Raw genomic sequence first — 18,394 nt, forward strand, 5'->3', positions numbered from 1 at the left:
CTACATGAAAGGATGCCTCTTTTATGCCAATGGTGGTGAATAAATTGCCTCGCTAAACCATTTCCGGTAACTGCTTGATGGTTAGCATACGCCCCTTGCAGGCAATGCATCAGATTAGGATGCAGAGATTAAAAAGGGGTCTAAACACTCCCGTCTTCTTGGGGACCAGGAAGTATGCAGAGTCTTTTCTGTCTGTTTTAGCTGCCTGTTTCTGCAACAGGGCCTGCATCTTTGTTGAGAGGTAACCAATCTCCTCCTGGGAAGATATATTCACCTCATTGAACACTTGTGAACATACAGGTGCATCTCAATGAATTAGAATATCATGGAAAAGTTCGTTTATTTCGATAATTCAATTAAAAAAGTGAAACTCATATATTATATAGATTCATTACACACAGAGTGAAATATTTCAAGCGTTTATTTCTTTTAATTTTGATGATTATGGCTTACAGCTAATGAAAACCCAAACTTCAGTATCTCAGAAAATTAGAATATTACATAAGACCAATAATACAGAGGATTTTTAAAACAGAAATGTCAGCCTACTGAAAAGTATGTTCATATATATATGCACTCAATACTTGGTCGGGGCTCCTTTTGCATGAATTACTGCATCAATGCGGCGTGGCATGGAGGCGATCAGCCTGTGGCACTGCTGAGGTGTTATGGAAGCCCAGGTTGCTTTGATAGCGGCCTTCAGCTCGTCTGCATTGTTGGGTCTGGTGTCTCTCATCTTCCTCTTGACAATACCCAACAGATTCTCTATGGGGTTCAGGTCAAGCGAGTTTGCTGGCCAATCAAGCACAGTGATACTATGGTCATTAAACCAGGTATTGGTACTTTTGGCAGTGTGGGCAGGTGCCAAGTCCTGCTGGAAAATGAAATCAGCATCTCCATAAAGCTTGTCAGTGGAAGGAAGCATGACGTGCTCTAAAATTTCCTGGTAGACGGCTGCGTTGACTTTGGACCAACACCAGTAGATGACATGGCTCCACAAATCATCACTGACTGTGGAAACTTCACACTGGACTTCAAGCAACTTGGATTCTGTGCCTCTCCACTCTTCCTCCAGACTCTGGGACCTTGATTTCCAAATGAAATGCAAAATTTACTTTCATCTGAAAAGAGGACCACTGAGCAACAGTCCAGTCCTTTTTCTCCTTAGCCCAGGTAAGACACTTCTGAAGTTGTCTCTGGTTCAGGAGTGGCTTGACACAAGGAATGCGACAGTCGTAGCCCATGTCCTGGATACGTCTGTGCGTGGTGGCTCTTGATGCACTGACTCCAGCCTCAGTCCACTCCTTGTGAATCTCCCCCAAATTCTTGAATGGCCATTGCTTCACAATCCTCTCAAGGCTGCAGTTATCCCTGTTGCTTGTGCACCTTTTTCTACCACACTTTTTCCTTCCACTCAACTTTCTATGAATATGCTTGGATACAGCACTCTGTGAACAGCCAGCATCTTTAGCAATGATCTTTTGTGGCTTACCCTCCTTGTGGAGGGTGTCAATGACTGTCTTCTGGACAACTGTCAAGTCAGCAGTCTTCCCCATGATTGTGTACCCTACTGAACCAGCCTTAGAGACCATTTAAAGGTTCAGGAAACCTTTGCAGGTGTTTTGGGTTAATTAGCTGATTAGAGTGGGACATCGTGAGTCTACAATATTGAACTTTTTCACAATATTCTAATTTTCTGAGATACTGAATTTTGGGTTTTCATTAGCTGTAAGCCATAATCATCAAAATTAAAAGAAATAAACACTTGAAATATTTCACTCTGTGTGTAATGAATCTATATAATATATGAGTTTCACTTTTTGAATTGAATTATCAAAATAAACAAACTTTTCCATGATATTCTAATTTATTGAGATGCACCTGTACAAGGGATAGTGCAGCACTGCAGGGAATAACCCAGTCTTGATGTCCTGTCCAACCATTTTGTTAACGTACAGTTGTGTCACCACTCCCAGTAAAACTGTGTTAAAGGATGAGCGACCAGCTGTGTAGCTAAAAAGTTAGGACATCCTGTCTCAGTCTTATCCACAGCCAGACTCTCCTTGAACAAAGGCTGGCCTGTGGGGGTATGACATGGAAAGGCCCGAGCCGGCTCACCTGTAAATGCAGCAGCAGGCATCTTTCAGATGAATCACTCTGTTCTACCATGTAGAGATGCAGAATGAGGGAGGAACAGACACGAAAAATAGAGACAGTGGGGGGCATGGGTGCGCTATCCCACCGATGTGCCCTCCTCCTTACCTTGACGAGCAGCAGGTGGCATATGAGCTGTGATTTATCTGTTTAAAGCACTGATTGATTAATCAATTCAATCTGAAGAGCCCTTCCATGGCTATGGGGGCTCCAAGGGGTCATACTAGTCCTTCCTCAGAAGCGTGGTGAGTCCCAGCCACATACAGCGAGAACCCACAGTGCCTAAAGACATTACATGGCCCACAGTCCTTTCAACTACTTGAATCTGTCACAGTTCTTCTTCCATACACTCCTGTCATTAGCTCTCTCACTCCCCTGTCACTCTGTCTCTCAGTTCACTCTGGCCTCTCCCAGCTCACAGTCAGCCACAGCCCAGCCCCTTTCTCTCACCACACCATCCCTCACTCACCTAATCAGCCTTACTCAGTGCACCTGTCTGCCACACCCACCTCGTCAGCACAATCCCTCCCACCTGCTCACTCTGCTGCACCTACTCCCTTCAGTATTTAAACCCCAGTCAGTCACACTTTCGCTGCCAGATCGTTCGCCGCATTCATGCCAGACCTTCCAGCAATTTCCCTTGGACTGACTTCCCGTTGCCGACTCTGCCTGCTTGGACTTCCCTGCCTTGCCTGTGCCCCGGTCAACAACTCAGCCTTCTGTCCCCGACCACCAGATTCCTACCTTGCCTTTGCCCCGGCTAGCCGCCTTAGCCTTCACGAGTATAGCCTCCGCTTCCTCTGGTTTCCGTCTGCCTGTTCCCCTGCCTGTTTCCCTGATGGCCCGGCGCTTTCCTGAAAGGAATCCTCTATGTGAGTCTGATCCTGCCTGTATGTCTGCTGTTTGTCCCGCTTTACATAAAGCTTCCGTCTCAGTCGTACTGCTTTTGGGTCCACACCACATCCGTGACAGAATCAGATTATTCAAATAGTCAGTCTGAGATTGGTGGGGCAGGGGTGTTAGGCTGGAAATGATGCCAGCGAATCGCTGAAGACATCCAAATTTGAAGTAGCTGCAGCCAGACAAAGCTACAGCGCCCACAGTTGAAATATTTTCTCCAAATATTCTCCTTGTCAAGCAGCAGAACCGGTTGACTGCTGACTCTGGAAAGCATTTTCTATCTATCGCTGAAAAGAATAAGGATGGCAGACAGCGATGTGTGCTGCCTTATTTCATGTGTGGTCCCCACATATCTGGTAGGAGTGTTCATTTTTAGCTGACTTTGCCTTGGCAAATTTTCAATACATGCACCTGATTGGAGGAGACTATTATCCATTAAGTCCATTAGAGGGCGGAGCCTGTATGAGTTAGAACAAAGTGTTTCAGCTCTTCCTGTATTTACCTGATAGGGGCGGTGTGGTTGTGTTGTGTCCACCAAGACTTGGGTGGGTTGAGGTATCGACACCACAGCTCCCAGTCAAAGCCCTGAGCAGACAGTGGATACTCCTCAATCTCGAAGGTGTCATACTTGATGTTGTCAAAAGATGGAGACACCACCCGGGTCCGGTTCTCCTTTATTCGCTGCAGAATAGGTTCTGCCCTGTGGGGTGGCAGAGCACAGACAGAATGTTGTAGAATACACTATGATAAGTTACCATCATAACATTCAACAACACTGGTGAAAATGTGAAAATGAAAAACCGAGATAACCAAATCAAAGTCAAACTATTTGCACATCAGAAGGAAAGTCTGTAACTTTGACAGGCAATATGATAAAAAAGTATTTTTGTGCTTTAAGGACCTATTTCCAAAAATGCCTACATTCTTTTGCAGATGAGAGGAAATTAAAAGAATGGAAACGTCTTGTTTACCTGCACTTAATGCTTTTATTTTGTGTCATTTATAAAGTATTTAACATATTTATGTTTTAAATAATTCACTATTGATATTAAACAAAGTTCTGATTTACTAAATATCTCTTCAAGATAGTATAAGGTGATGCATAAATGACAGTAAAAATGGTCAGGAACATTCATTAACATACAAATTTACTCCTCTACCTATTTGTTGTGAACTGAGTCGCAAAGGTTTGTCATTTTTTAAGAGTGGGTCCCCAAAGAAAGTTCTGGAAACACTTTTGTTAAAAGACAACGGTTAGTTGTAATGCTGAAGAGAGAGTCAGTCTTTTCTAAGGAGCTCCAGGAGGCTTACTTCTTCCTTGGTCATGAACAGTGGAAATACCAATATAAAAGATCATATGAAAGAAGCCAGATGAGATTTACAATAGTTGGAAGTGAGAGTGTCACAGTCAGCCATTTAGCCGATAGCCTGTGCTGGTGCACAATGATAAATACCTTGTATTAAGTTTTAAAAAGATCTGACAATAATTCTATTTCACTTATGCAATCCTTTTTTGTTCCTAAAAGTTTTATTATATAGCTTTTAACTAAAGTATACCTAGTCTGCTTAGGTGCTTTCCATGGGCGCTCAGTAGTGTGCTCAATGCTGACATAATTGTCCCCAATCTTGATGGAAAACCCCTATGGTGCGTGCATGGACGTGCAGTATATTCAAGTAAATATGACCTGAGTGTATGACCTGTTTCCCCCTACAAAGCAGTGCCCACTTCAAACCAGTGACAAGTAAAAGAAAAAAAGACTAGACTGGATTGCCTCACAAGTAGTCAGATTGCAAGCTAATTTTATGAAATAAATTATAAATAGGTTGCCGATGGGTTAAGCTTCCAATAACAAAATCTTGTCAGTTGCCTACAGATTCTGCATTAATATTCTGATATCTGATTATAGAGATTACGGTCTCACTGTGCTTATTTTACACAGATTTAAATTAACAGGCTTCCTCTTGCCTCTGACAAAACATGAGCTTGTGAGTGAATTTGTGTTAAGCATATGTTATGACCCAGCTCTTAGGTCACAACAAATGGGAGACACACCATGATAAAGTTTTGACAAAAGATATATTATTGAACCAAATTGACCCAAACCTGGACAATTTACAATTTGAACTGAATGTTTACAGTTTGGAGTGGTGGCAGTAGTGTGTGTGTTGCATGAGTGGAAAATATGTGTGTGCAGGTGTTGTAAAGGTGTAAGGCAAAATAGAAACAACATAACAAAACCAAACCAAACAACAGGTGCCTGAAAGGAAGAGCAGAGAGCTTCAAGAAGCAGTCAGGGCCCAGGTGTTCCCAGTTGGCCCAAATGATCCCAGGCCAACAGATTGGCAGGGAAGGTAAGGGATTTTCACACATGTAATTTACATACTCAGCTATGACTGGCCAATTATTTATTTACTTGTTATAGTGGTGCAAAAAGGAAGTGATTAATTTACCGAGTCTTGTTTCCATGCATTTTTTTGAAGATATGATAGCTCTTATATATCATAGAGAAATGGCAAGCTCTTGACAGCTACATTTCATTTTAGTACTTTTATTTAGTTAAGTTGAGTACAAGACAACAGTGTCCTTTCATTTCAGAATGGGATCATATTGTCGATCCTGCAGCAGGGGTTCTCAATCTTTTGTAACTTAAGGCCCACTCCTGATATTTCGAAAAATTCCCAGGAACCTCCTTCCCAAATAAATGAGAAAAAAAACTAAACATAAGAAAGAGATAAAATAAATAAATTGGGCTGCACTGTCAATTATGGTACCCCAAATAAATAATGAACAAAATTAAATGTTAATGAGTCATATTTCCTCAATACATACTTCTGAGCTTTAACTTGCACAAGGTTGTCTCTTACATCACTTTTTTGTTTTGGAAATATTTGTATTTTGAAACATTTGGCAATACTTTCACAACGCACCATATGGTTCCATTTATAGGTCATTTGTTTTTGCTACAGTCAATTTTTGAGTCAGTAAGTTGCGGTTGGCAGGGCCAGAATTTAGAGGTTTACATTCTAATTAGCGACATCTCAAATGTCTTAATCTATGTGTTTTCAGATACCAGGACATCAACTCTGTTTCAAGCAGCAGCAGGCAGTTATATTCAATAAAAGCTGCTCTGATAAACCCACTGTACACCAGTCAAGCACCAAAACAAAGGAAACAACTAAATGTTACAGAAAGTTAAACAGAACCAGCTATTGGGTAAAACCCAAATTAGTTTAAATACACATTTGTCATGAATATTATTGTTGCTCTGTGTATGGGGGATGTATAAATTCATAAAAAACATGAAAAACAAGCAATTTATAACAACAAGAGCAAGATCATCTGGTAGAAGGATGATTTTGAGCATGAGGCAGCACAAGAGCTGAGAGGGCCATCAGAGAGTCTGGAGACAACTAAAGCCTGGACGGCAAACTAAGCACAGTCCTTCAGGTAATCAGGTAATATCGGATTCAGTGAATGTTGAATACAAAGTGCTCTGGATCTGATGATGCCCTACCTTACTTTTCGACTTGTACCCTTCAAAGGCTGCCAATTCGGTCAATGTCAGGCAGTCTACAAAGAAATAAATAAAGAACATTAAGAGGTATTTTGGTTTCTATAATGACAGTGGAGCCCCACTCTTGCGACCAATATTGCAAATATGGTCTAAACGTGAACATCTAATCAACGTCTTCAAACGTCTTTTAGACATAAACGTCTTTTAAACGTCTTTTGAACATCAAACTGCTCACAGTAAAATATGTGCAATTAAATACGTAGTCATAGTAACACATTAACAGTTTACACTGACAGGACAAATGAGACCATCTGACACAGGCAACAATTAATTTGTTTTTATTCATACAACTACAATGAAATTGAAAATGCACACAACAAAATCTCCCGTTTCTTCTTTAAATGTCGTTGTCAAAGCCTCCCAGGAGCCAGTTTCAAATGATCTGCCATATTTCAGATGGATGTCTGTAAATTAAACAAGAAGTAGAAAAACATATTCACTCTTGAACCAGTCCTGAATGTCTTTTCACCGGTGACCATAGTTGTTTTTTAAACATCTTTTCAACGGAAAGATGCTCACTGGCATATTACACATTATAATACTTGATATTGTTTATATGTTGTTGTATGCCAAACAACAATGTTCTGACCATCTTCTTGTTTGTACATCAATTTATTTTGAACTACCTCCCCATTTAAACTGTGTACAGCCCCACTAGCTTTCTGTAATGTATTTTAGATGTAAAATGGCCTAAAACTCACTTTATATCAATGAACTACAGCGACAGCCCATAAAGACAGTAGCCAACATTAGGTTCGTTCGAGTTGACTGCGCCTCGCCTCGAAAGTGGACGAGAGCAGGCGGCAGCAGCAGGGGGCGTTGAAAAAAAACTGCGATCAAGTCGGACAGTTTTCAGCCGCCTTCAATGAACACAGGAACACAGGAAGTCATTGAAATGTTTACATCCTGTTAGTTACATTTGTAGGCTACCTGTAGTTTGCAGACTACGTTTGGGTTGTATGGATGTCCATCAGTGACAATGGTTCTCTCCTTTTAAAAGGTTTTCTGATGCTTCACATCGTTAATCTATGGACTTCACACATACCAGTTCTCTGACTGAAAACATGGTGACATCAACATGGAATTAATTAATAATTTGAATACTAAATAACTAACCTTATTTATTATAATAATCCATCCATCCATCTTCCGTAACCGCTTATCCAGTTAAGGGTCGCGGGGGTGCTGGAGCCGATCCCAGCTGTCAATGGGCGAAGGCAGGGTACACCCTGGACAGGTCGCCAGCCTATCACAGGGCTGACATATAGAGACAAACAACCACTCACGCTCACATTCACACCTAAGGGCAATTTCAGAGTCATCAATTAACCTAACCTGCATGTCTTTGTACTGTGGGAGGAAGCCGGAGAACCCGGAGAGAACCCACGCTGACACAGGGAGAACATGCAAACTCCACACAGAAGGTTGTCTGGCCCGGGAATTGAACCCGGGCCCCTCTTGCTGTGTATTATAATAATGATAATAATAATTATAATTATTATTATAATAATAATTATTATTATTATCAGCCACATCATGCACGTGAGTCCACTAGCCAACAATCTAGCATCAAATCTTACATTTACACAGAAAATAAGAATTTTCTACAAAACGTGGTGTTTGTTGTCAAAACTAAGAGCCAATCAGCTCTTTGATCAGGAGACAGCCAGGCGTTTCCCATCACGCACTGGGTCATGCAGTCGGTGGAGAGCAACTGCGGCGCCTGGCTCTAAAACCTGCAGCCGCCTCGCTCTCGTGAGGTTATCGTTGCCCATGTGTTCATGACGTCAGAGCAAGTCGGGATCAAGTCGGACACAAATCTAACCGGCATGTATTGTGCGGCGATCGCTGGTGATCGATTATGCGCAGGACTGGCTTATCTCGAACGAACCTATTAACTTACACACATATTAATGTTTACTGTTGGTCCATGTAGCAGTACGCTACAAGCTAACATGCTAACGCTACAAGCTAGCAGCCTCGCCTGCATCGTGAGCAGCTTAATATTATATAAATTATGCTAATTTCGCTTTGAATAACTGGAATCCAGTAGTTGAAGTACTTACAGAGTATGTAGTAAGCGTGAAGCCTCACGTTTATTCTGTCAGCTCGTTCACTTCGCTCCGCAAGTCCGATGCCGAGCCCCTCGACCGGTGCTACTTTCAAAGTTGGAGTGCAGTCTGGGCCTAAGTTCCTGCGCAATGCGTGTTCCAGCAGTAGGCACTCACTCATATTTTACATGAATGTACAGACAGAATGTAAACTGCTCCGTTAAGATTGTCCTGTGAGCATCTTGTTGGCAACAAAACATTTATATGTTTTTTATGTGAAACATTAAAACTGTTTAAATCACGTCGTCGTGTAGACCACATTTCAACAACCAGCGTAATCTGACTTTGGAGAAATATCTGTTTCTATCTATTAGATGTATCTGAGTATTCCCTGACTCATTCAGTGTTAAATTTGCTGGACAGCAGATGAAGCTTTGCCTTATCTGGCGCTTTTACGCATGGCTCAAACGGTGTGCATCCAATCCAGTCATCACAAGTCAGTGGGCTGCAAGGGGACCATTATGGTACATGGTCGACTCCAACTCTTATGCAGTGGCAGACTGTGTGAGGAGAGTGTAACATCACCACTGTTTTTCTCCACACAGGGCTGACATGGTGTTGGTGCCTTCTTGAGTTATTATGCATGGCACACACAGTTTGTGAACTCCTATTGAGTAAATGAGTAAGTAAGTAAAATTGTATTTATATATCACATTTCAAAACCTAGGTTACAAAGTGCCTTACAAAAGGTAATAAATAGAATTAAGGATTAAATAGAAATGATTAAAACACAAAAACATTCTAACAGGAGAAAATAGGATAACAACAAAAGAAGAACCACAGCTCAAAATAGTGTACTTGACTCAAGCACAAAGAAAACTTAGAAAACACTGCAACTTAAACACCACAACAGAGTCTGCTGGCCTGCCTTTTTATAAATAAAAAAAGACAGTTTTCAGCGTTGAACAAGGTAGAAATAGCAGGCCTTGTTCAGAGGACTGAGGGGCTGAGTCGAGGTATATGCCATTAGTAGTTCATAATACATTCCGGAGTAAGATCATTCAAAGCCTTACATATAAGGCCTTACAGTGTATTTGGCTTCTGGAGGGATACTGAACTACTTGACTCACCTAGACTAGACTAAGTATATTGTTCTTGCTTTTATAAGTTGCTTTTAGCTCTACCTAGGCTGCTTAAGTGTTAGTGCTTTTGCTGTTTCTGTTTGTGTAACTGAAAGTGTTTTGGGAGGTGTGGTTTAGTTTCACTAGGTCAATTGCCCTGTTAAGTGCCAGGGGAGTAGCTTACACATCTCAAGGTAATATATAGGGTACATGCCAAGTCTCTTAAATCGCCTCCTCGATTCCCTCACTTGCGTTGTTACCTTGCGTCTTAGTCCCGCCCACCAGGGATGCATGGAGAGACGCAAGGAAACCAATCGAGGAGAGAGGAAACGAGGATATGTGTTTTAAGAGACATGGGACGTCCTTTCCTCCGAAGCGTCACGTGAAGCGACGTCTGTTACTGATGACGTCAGCACAGCTGGAGCTGCAGACAGCGCTCGCTGGAAAAGTGTCCTTTAAGGGCTTTCTGCCAGAATTGTCTTATTTCAATTCAAAGCATCATATTGTTCTAAACCTGATCAAGTAGGTATTGTAGCCTTAACCACTGCATTCACACACAAACAAAAGCCCCTCCACCTGCCAACACAGTCACTTTATTAACGTTTCCATCATTTATTGCAGAGGGAAATAAAATCTATAGATGAAGAGCTAATTAGCATAAACAGAGAAAAGCCATCCGTTAAATGAATAAACCAACAGCAGTTTGATTCATATTGCTGTAGTGGGCAAATAAAAAAACATGACTCCAAACACAAAAGAGACATCATATCTACCACCCGAGACCACATTTATTAATATGTCCTGGATTGCAGATGATAAACTCTTTATGAAAAGCAATACTAACAGAGATATGTGGTAATGCAAATTAACCCTTCAAATGCACTATAGTTCACTCACTGCCATTCAGCAACTGAATGTAGGACATCATTAGGTGTGTTGATAAACTACCAGCTGTAACTCATGCAATTAATGAAAAAAAGATGTACCTGGCCTATATAAGAGTCAGACCAAACATTTTCACTACACAAGAAAAAGAAGAAGATGGCCCTAACTACATTGCTGTGCGCTAAGGCAATAAATGACACGCTCCTGCAAGAGCACAGAATGGAGGCTATAAAGCGTGCAATTGTTTGTTTGATAGAGGTAAGCATCATACACACATGAAGTTTAATGCTGTATGAGTGGTTTCACAAATAAGAATAAAATGTTAAATAACTTGGAATCACAGTTTAGAAAAGCTAGGTGTGGGAAGTAACTATTTCCTTTATTTTGCAGATGGAGTACGACACAGAGCCAGCTCATGGACAGCTCAATCCTCATGTGCCAGTCCTTGCTGTGTTCTTTGATGGCCAGACAGACCTCATGGCTGATTACAGGCTGGGGCGCCAGTCCATGGAGGCCCTTTTGAGGATTCTGCCATCAAAGGACACACAAGGCTGGTCAACACACAATTGCCATTTACTGGTTGGCACACGGCTTATCGTACAGTGTGGTGTCCCGGGCCTTCAATGTTCCCAAGACTACAGTCTGCAGACTGGTGCACAGTGGAGTGGAGAAACTAGCAGCCCTTCTCCAGGAGGTCATCAAACTACCCACCGCTGGAGCACTGGATGAGGTTGGCCAGTCATTCGCTCAGCTGGCCAACAGCCCAGTGTTCTCCAAATGTGTGGGTGCCATTGATGGCTGCCATGTCCGCATAAAGACCCCCCCAGGACCGGGGGGCCAGGATTACCTCAACAGAAAGCTCTTCCCATCCATACAATTGCAGGCAGTATGTGATGGGAAGGGCCTCTTCATTAACACCTTTGTGGGGTATCTCCGTCCATGACACCAGAGTCCTGAAGAACAGCAGAATCTACAAAGAGGCTCTGTACCCCCCCTCAGGTAAGTCTAAACTAAGTTGTTAATACATCAATTACCATCAGTTACTCAAAGAAATAATAATTACTTTCACACTCTCTACAGGATTCTTTATTTTGGGTGATGGTGGCTACCCCTGCATGGCAAGACCTGTGGCCATCATCACCCCATTTAGAGAACCACTGCAAGGGAGGGTGCAGAGCCGCTTCAGCCATCACCATGTTGAAGACTAGGTGGAGATCACTGTTCTTCAGGGCTCTGGAGGTTGACCACACCTTTGTCCCCTCAGTCATCACCGCCTGTGCAGTGCTCCACAACATCTGCCTCACAGCGGGGGACATCCTGGAGCCTCATGAGGATGTCGGGGACATTGGTGTGGTTCCACCACGTCTAGTCAGGGGGGAACAAAGCGGACATGGCCAGCAGGACCGACTGGCAGGGCTGCTCTCCGCTCCACTCGTGCACCCTGTGGAGCTGCAGGAACACGACTATCTGTAGACCTTGTGGACACCACACATTATGATAAGCCGTGTGCCTCTGAGGCACCTTTTTTTTAATTTTATTTATTGTTATGTATATATTTCGAAGTTGCCTTTAACTTTGTGAAATACTCTATTAAAATAATTTGTGTACTGTTTACAGCATGCATTTTTCTGGTTTGTTCCCAACATCTCCTTACCTGGTTTGTGCAAGTCCTCTTTAATTCAACGCGTTAGATGAGCTCATCTTTAACAGTTTGTGCTTAAATTATTTTAATAGAGTATTTCACAAAGTTAAAGGCAACTTCGAAATATATACATAACAATAAATAAAATTTAAAAAAAGGTGCCTCAGAGGCACACGGCTTATCATAATGTGTGGTGTCCCAGGCCTTCATGTCCACAAGGTCTACAGATAGTCGTGTTCCTGCAGCTCCACAGGGTGCACGAGTGGAGCGGAGAGCAGCCCTGCCAGTATTATACGGTGTATAAATATTGAAATGCTATGAATAAAAACTTGGACAAAGTGTTCTGCCACACTTCTGTCCTTGTAGCATAACTCTGGAATAGGAATGTTCAAAAGAGACCTTTGACTTATGCAACTACCATCATAGAGCCAGGATTGGACACTGAAGCAAGACGTTTTTCCACAACATACATTTATTAACAAAATGGTCTGACTCCATTTAGAAAAATAAAATGGTCAAACACTTAATAACAAATAATACATATTAACAAAATGAATTAGGAAAGCAAAATTGGATAACTACAAATTATTGTTTTTTCACTAATTCTTCAAACAAATCTAAAAAATGTACACTGTGGGCCTGTGCAGCCTGAAAGCGTTCCTCCTCTTTTTTTGCCTCCTCTTTCAGAAAGTCCAAGTGGCCCGCCGCTTCCTTGGTGGGGGACAGACAGAGGTGGATGGCTCATCATCATCATCATCATCTTGCTTGGTGGTCCGGCAGCTACTTGTGCCAGGCTGTGCAGAATCCTCTTCACATGCCTGGCGACAAGTAGCTGGCCCAGCTCCAGATGATGATGATGGAGATGAGCCACCACTAGGGGCCACGTCAGCCACAGGCTCATGGTTTCCCCCAACACGAGTCCATCAGGACTGGAGGCTCAATGGAGGGCCGCCTCCCGATGGCCTCATGCATCAGGGAAAACCACGGCCAGGTAGCTGCCGTGGCCTCCCCTCCATCTGTCCCCGTCCCCGTCAGTGGACATTTGAGCTCCTGTGAAATATCAAAAGGGGATTTATCAATGTGATGTTCACACACTGAAAACACAAGGAATGGTTGCGTTATGTCACAGTCACTAATTATTTGCATGGCAGTGAACTGAACTTGTAAATAAATACAATACCTCACCTTGTATTTTTTCGTTTCAGGTTGTCCCATTTTTTTGAGACCTGTGTGGAGGAGAGGATTCCCTCCAGGCCCATCATCTTTATAATTTGTCTGTAGAGTACAACAGAACATGTAAACTTATGGTATTCCTAGTATGATCCAAAACAAATTAAAGTAATGTTTCATAAAAGGACATCTGTTGTTAAAACAGATACGAGATGTTACTCACCTGTTGATCTGTTTTTCAAAGTCTACATGTTATGAGCAATGTTTATTCTCATATACCATTTCATTCATGCCAGTCTCACATAATCTCTACATAATAATTACAGCACACACACTTAGTAGGTACGTGGACAATGGGGAAAGCGGGACATTGCATTGTTTATCATACAATTTAGACACAGCGTTGTCAAAACAGATGTAGAATTGTTAACTTACCCCCAGGCCTTCTTGGCTGTATGCCGCTTTCCTGTAAACAGGTCGTCATTGTCCCTTCTATGTGTTATTAATTTATCGACCTGGTCGTCTGTCCCTGTTAAATGAGAGGAATTTCATATACATAAGTGAACTTGCGCACATTATTTCATTTGCATGACATATTTAACAATTAATACACAACTGTTTTACTCTACTTTGGTGAAATGGTTGTTGAAATAATCAGATAAACTTCAAATGTGTCACGTGTAAGCCAGCACTTTTCTTAGCGTAGTGACTTGACAATGTGTGTTTTAAACCGAGAAAACCGATAAATGAAACATTTACTTTAACACGCTCGTTAAGGAGGTGCTGTTATGATTTAACGGGTTGTGGATAGAATAAACGTAAGCACATGTTGCATCAGTGTAACGTTATATTTAAAAGCATAAAATTACATCAAATAACGGGCACTTACACTTGTGAAGTTTCTCCGCCATCTCTAAGCCAGCTGTCGGAGGCGGAGTCAGCGGCTTTTATGCTGCACGACTTCCTGGAAGGAAGCTCTCGTGCATCCTCGCTCATGGCTCCTCGATGATGCCTCCTTGATCCTTGATGCCGAAATAAGAGCTTTGGAACGGCCGGCAAAATGGCGGCGCAGAACGACTTCCGGTTCAAGCGATCGAGGAGCGAGGAAATGACAAATAAGAGACTTGGCATGTACCCATAGTCAGTCCAGTCAAGGTTTCACTCCAGTGTATTTTGCTTCTGGAGGGATACTGAACTACTTGACTCACCTAGACTAGACTAGGTATATTGTTCTTGCTTTTATAAGTTGCTTTTAGCTCTACCTAGGCTGCTTAAGTGTTAGTGCTTTTGCTGTTTCTGTTTGTGTAACAGAAACAGGGAGGTGTGGTTTAGTTTCACTAGGTCAATTGCCCTGTTAAGTGCCAGGGGGAGTGGCTTACACTCCTGGCAGACAATGAGCAATCAGTAGGTAGGTCCTTAACCACAGCTGGTGGCTGGAATCGTCAGGCAAACGAAGGCCAGGGCAAACAAAGGCAACAGGGCGACTTTTTCAAGCCAGACTTCTTCAAGCAAAGACTTCTCAAGCGTGTACTTGCGGGTCAGTAATTTGTTTATATTGACTACCATGTGTTTGCATCCTATATCTGTCTGTTCCTCTGTCCGGTGGTCACGTAGACATTGGGTCACTCCCAGGTGCCGTGACCCCACTAATCTCATCTGTCCTACTCTCTCAGCTCATGGTGAGCAAGTGGTAGCAGGGGGGCTTTGGAATTGCCAGTCGGCAGTGCCGAAAGCTGAGTTCATCTCAGGCTACGCATCCTTGCTTTCCCTCAACTTTCTTGCTCTAACTGAGACCTGGATCACACCAGAAAACACTACCACACCCTGCGAGGCGAGGTGGTGGCACTGGCCTGCTAATTTCCCCAAAATGGAAATACTCTCTTGTCTCTGTTCCACAGTTCTCCTCGTCCTCTTTCGAATTTCATGCTGTTACTATCACTTATCCAGTCAAGCTCACCATTGCTGTTGTGTATCGCCCACCAGACCCCCTTGGTGAGTTCCTGGAGGAGCTTGACACACTAGTCTCGCACTTCCATGACGATGGCTCCGAACTCATCATGCTCGGTGACTTCAACATCCAGACTGATAAGTTAGAACCACTGCTTTTCTTCCTCTCCTCCTTTGACCTTTACCACTCCTCTTCTCCTCCTACCCACAAGGCCGGTAACCAGCTGGATCTTATCTTCACTAGACACTGTTCTACTGCTAACCTCTCTGTCACTCCCCTCCAGCTCTCGGACCACTATTTCATGTCCTACTCCCTCTCCCTCTCCTCTCCCCCCTTACTTCCTCCACCTACCCACATGGTTTCTACCCGTAGTCATCTCCGCTCCCTCTACCCCGCTGATCTTTCCTCTTCCGTTACCTCTGCCCTCCCTGACCCTGAATCCTTATCTCTCCTATCCCCTGACACTGCTACTGATCTTCTCCTCTCCACCCTTTCCTCTTCTTTGACAACCTCTGTCCCTTCACCTCCAGGCCTGCACGGCCAACTCCACCTGCCCCATGGCTGTCGGACTCAGTGCATACTGATAGACGGAGCTTAAGAGAGGCTGAGCATAAATGAAGAAAAGGCAAACTCCCGGAGGACCTTCTTAACTTCCTATCTCTTCTTTCCACTTTTTCCTCCTCTCTATCTACTGCTAAAATATCTTTCTTCCGCTCTAAAATCCTAACCTCTGCTTCCAATCCTAAAAAACTCTTCGAAACTTTCTCTTCACTCCTCCAACCCCCACCTCCTCCTCCTACTTCCTCCCTTCTCCCTGATGATTTCGCCAACTTCTTTGACAAGAAGGTAAACAATATCAGATCCTCCTTCTCTCAGCCCCCTCTCCCTGTCCACCCTCTCCCTCTCTACCCTCTCCAGCTCTTCCCCCTCAGCTCCCCCTTCCCTCTCCACGCCCCATCTTACCCTATCTTGCTCCCCTCTCCCACCTTGTTACATCTAACCGCCCCACCACGTGCTCCCTTGACCCGATCCCCTCCCCTCTTCTTCAGTCTATTGCGACTGAACTCCTTCCTTTCCTCACCCACCTCATCAACACATCTCTTGTTTCAGGATGCTTTCCCTCGGCTTTCAACACTGCCAGAGTCACCCCCCTTCTGAAGAAACCATCGCTTGACCCCTCTGATGTCAAGAACTTCAGACCGGTTTCTCTTCTACCCTTTCTATCCAAAACACTTTAACGTGCTGTCTTTAACCAACTGTCTTCCTACCTCCACCAGAACAACCTCTTGGACCCCCACCAGTCCGGGTTCAAGGTGGGTCACTCGACAGAGACAGCCCTCCCTGAGTCTCCTGGACCTGTCAGCGGCATTTGACATGTTGAACCACCAGATCCTCCTCTCCACCGTCGAGGTGATTTGCGTCTCAGGCTCTGCACTCTCCCTGTTTGCATCCTACCTGACAGGTTGATCCTACCAGGTGACATGGAGGGGGGCCGTGTCGGAACCACGCATGCTGTCTACGGGGGTTCCACAAGGTTCGGTTCTGGGCCCCCTTCTCTTCTCGCTCTACACAACATCTCTGGGTTCTGTTATTCGCTCGCATGACTTCTCTTACCATTGTTATGCCGATGACACCCAGCTGGTCTTGTCATTTCCCCCAGTGACACTCAAGTGGAGGCACGCATTGCTGCGACTTGGCTGACATCTCGAAGTGGATGGCGACACACCACCTGGACAAAACTGAGCTACTGTTCCTCCCGGGGAAGGGTTGCCCGCACCGAGACCTGTCCATCACCATGACGGCGCAGGTGCTCATCCAGGCTCGTCATCTCCCGCCTAGACTACTGCAACTCACTACTTGCCGGAGCCCCGGCGTCGGCCATCAGACCTCTGGAGCTTGTCCAGAAAGCTGCAGCTCGTCTGGTGTTCAATCGCTCCAAGTTCTCCCACACAACTTCCCTTCTCCGTTCTCTACACTGGCTCCCTGTAAGAGCTCGCATCCAGTTTAAGACTCTGGTGCTAGCCTACAGGGCAGTGAAAGGAACAGCTCCTTCCTATCTCCAGGCCATGGTCAAGCCCTACACCCCCGCCCGACCACTTCGCTCTGCTGCCTCGGGGCGATTGGTTGCCCCTTCGCTCAGAGGTCCCTGCGGCCGATCGACCCGGTCATGGCTGAGCCTTCCGCTTAGCACTTATTGTATTCGTATTAGTTGTTGCACTTATTGTATTCGTATTAGTTTGTTGCACTTATTGTATTCGTATTAGTTTGTTTCTGCACTATACTTTTGCCCTGGTTTATGCTTTTAGATGCTTGTTTAAGAAAGGAGATGCACTTATGACTTCTGGTGACTAGTAGTTCTCTTGAATACCTATGTTGAATACACTTATTGTAAGTCGCTTTGGATAAAAGCGTCTGCTAAATGACTGTAATGTAATGTAAAGTAGGAGGAGGATCTTCAATTGGATCCTAGATTAATCAGAAGCCAGTGAAGTGACATCAGAACTGGGGTGATGTGAGAGCGATATGAGGTCCTAGTGAGTAGTACTGCTGAGTTTTGGACTAACTGTAAACAGATGATAGCATCTTGGCTTAGGCAGGAATAAAGAGCATTACAGTACTCTAAGTGGGAGGACAAAAGTATGGATGACCAATTCCAAATACTTGTAAAATAACAGTGAGCGTATTTGTGTATTAATCCTCAAGTGAAAGTAGCAGGACTCATAACTGTCTTGACAATATTCGAGCTGGTAGTAAAAAAGTGATGCCTAGGTTTTTGACCAATATTTTATTAGTCGCCAATAAACCTAGGTTTGGAGGATGTTTGCAAGGGCAAGACCAGAACTTTGCAGGTTTCCATGAATCGTTGTTGTACCTGCACCGTGGTCGTGCCTCCTGCCGTGACCCGGTTGACACCCACTGCTACTACCATTATTATTATTCATATTACT

The 18,394-nt window shown here is 43.7% G+C and overlaps 1 protein-coding gene across 1 annotated transcript in view; it reads right to left on the minus strand.

The window, feature by feature from the left end:
• Positions 1 to 18,394, minus strand: part of LOC129107956 (polypeptide N-acetylgalactosaminyltransferase 18-like) — a 204,446-nt gene that overhangs the window by 107,657 nt on the left and 78,395 nt on the right. The window contains 1 exon segment of the mRNA XM_054619569.1: positions 3,557 to 3,754. Coding sequence (XP_054475544.1) covers positions 3,557 to 3,754 — 198 coding nt within the window.

This window comes from Anoplopoma fimbria, chromosome 19 (genome assembly GCF_027596085.1).
Source record: "Anoplopoma fimbria isolate UVic2021 breed Golden Eagle Sablefish chromosome 19, Afim_UVic_2022, whole genome shotgun sequence".
Taxonomy (NCBI): domain Eukaryota; kingdom Metazoa; phylum Chordata; class Actinopteri; order Perciformes; family Anoplopomatidae; genus Anoplopoma; species Anoplopoma fimbria.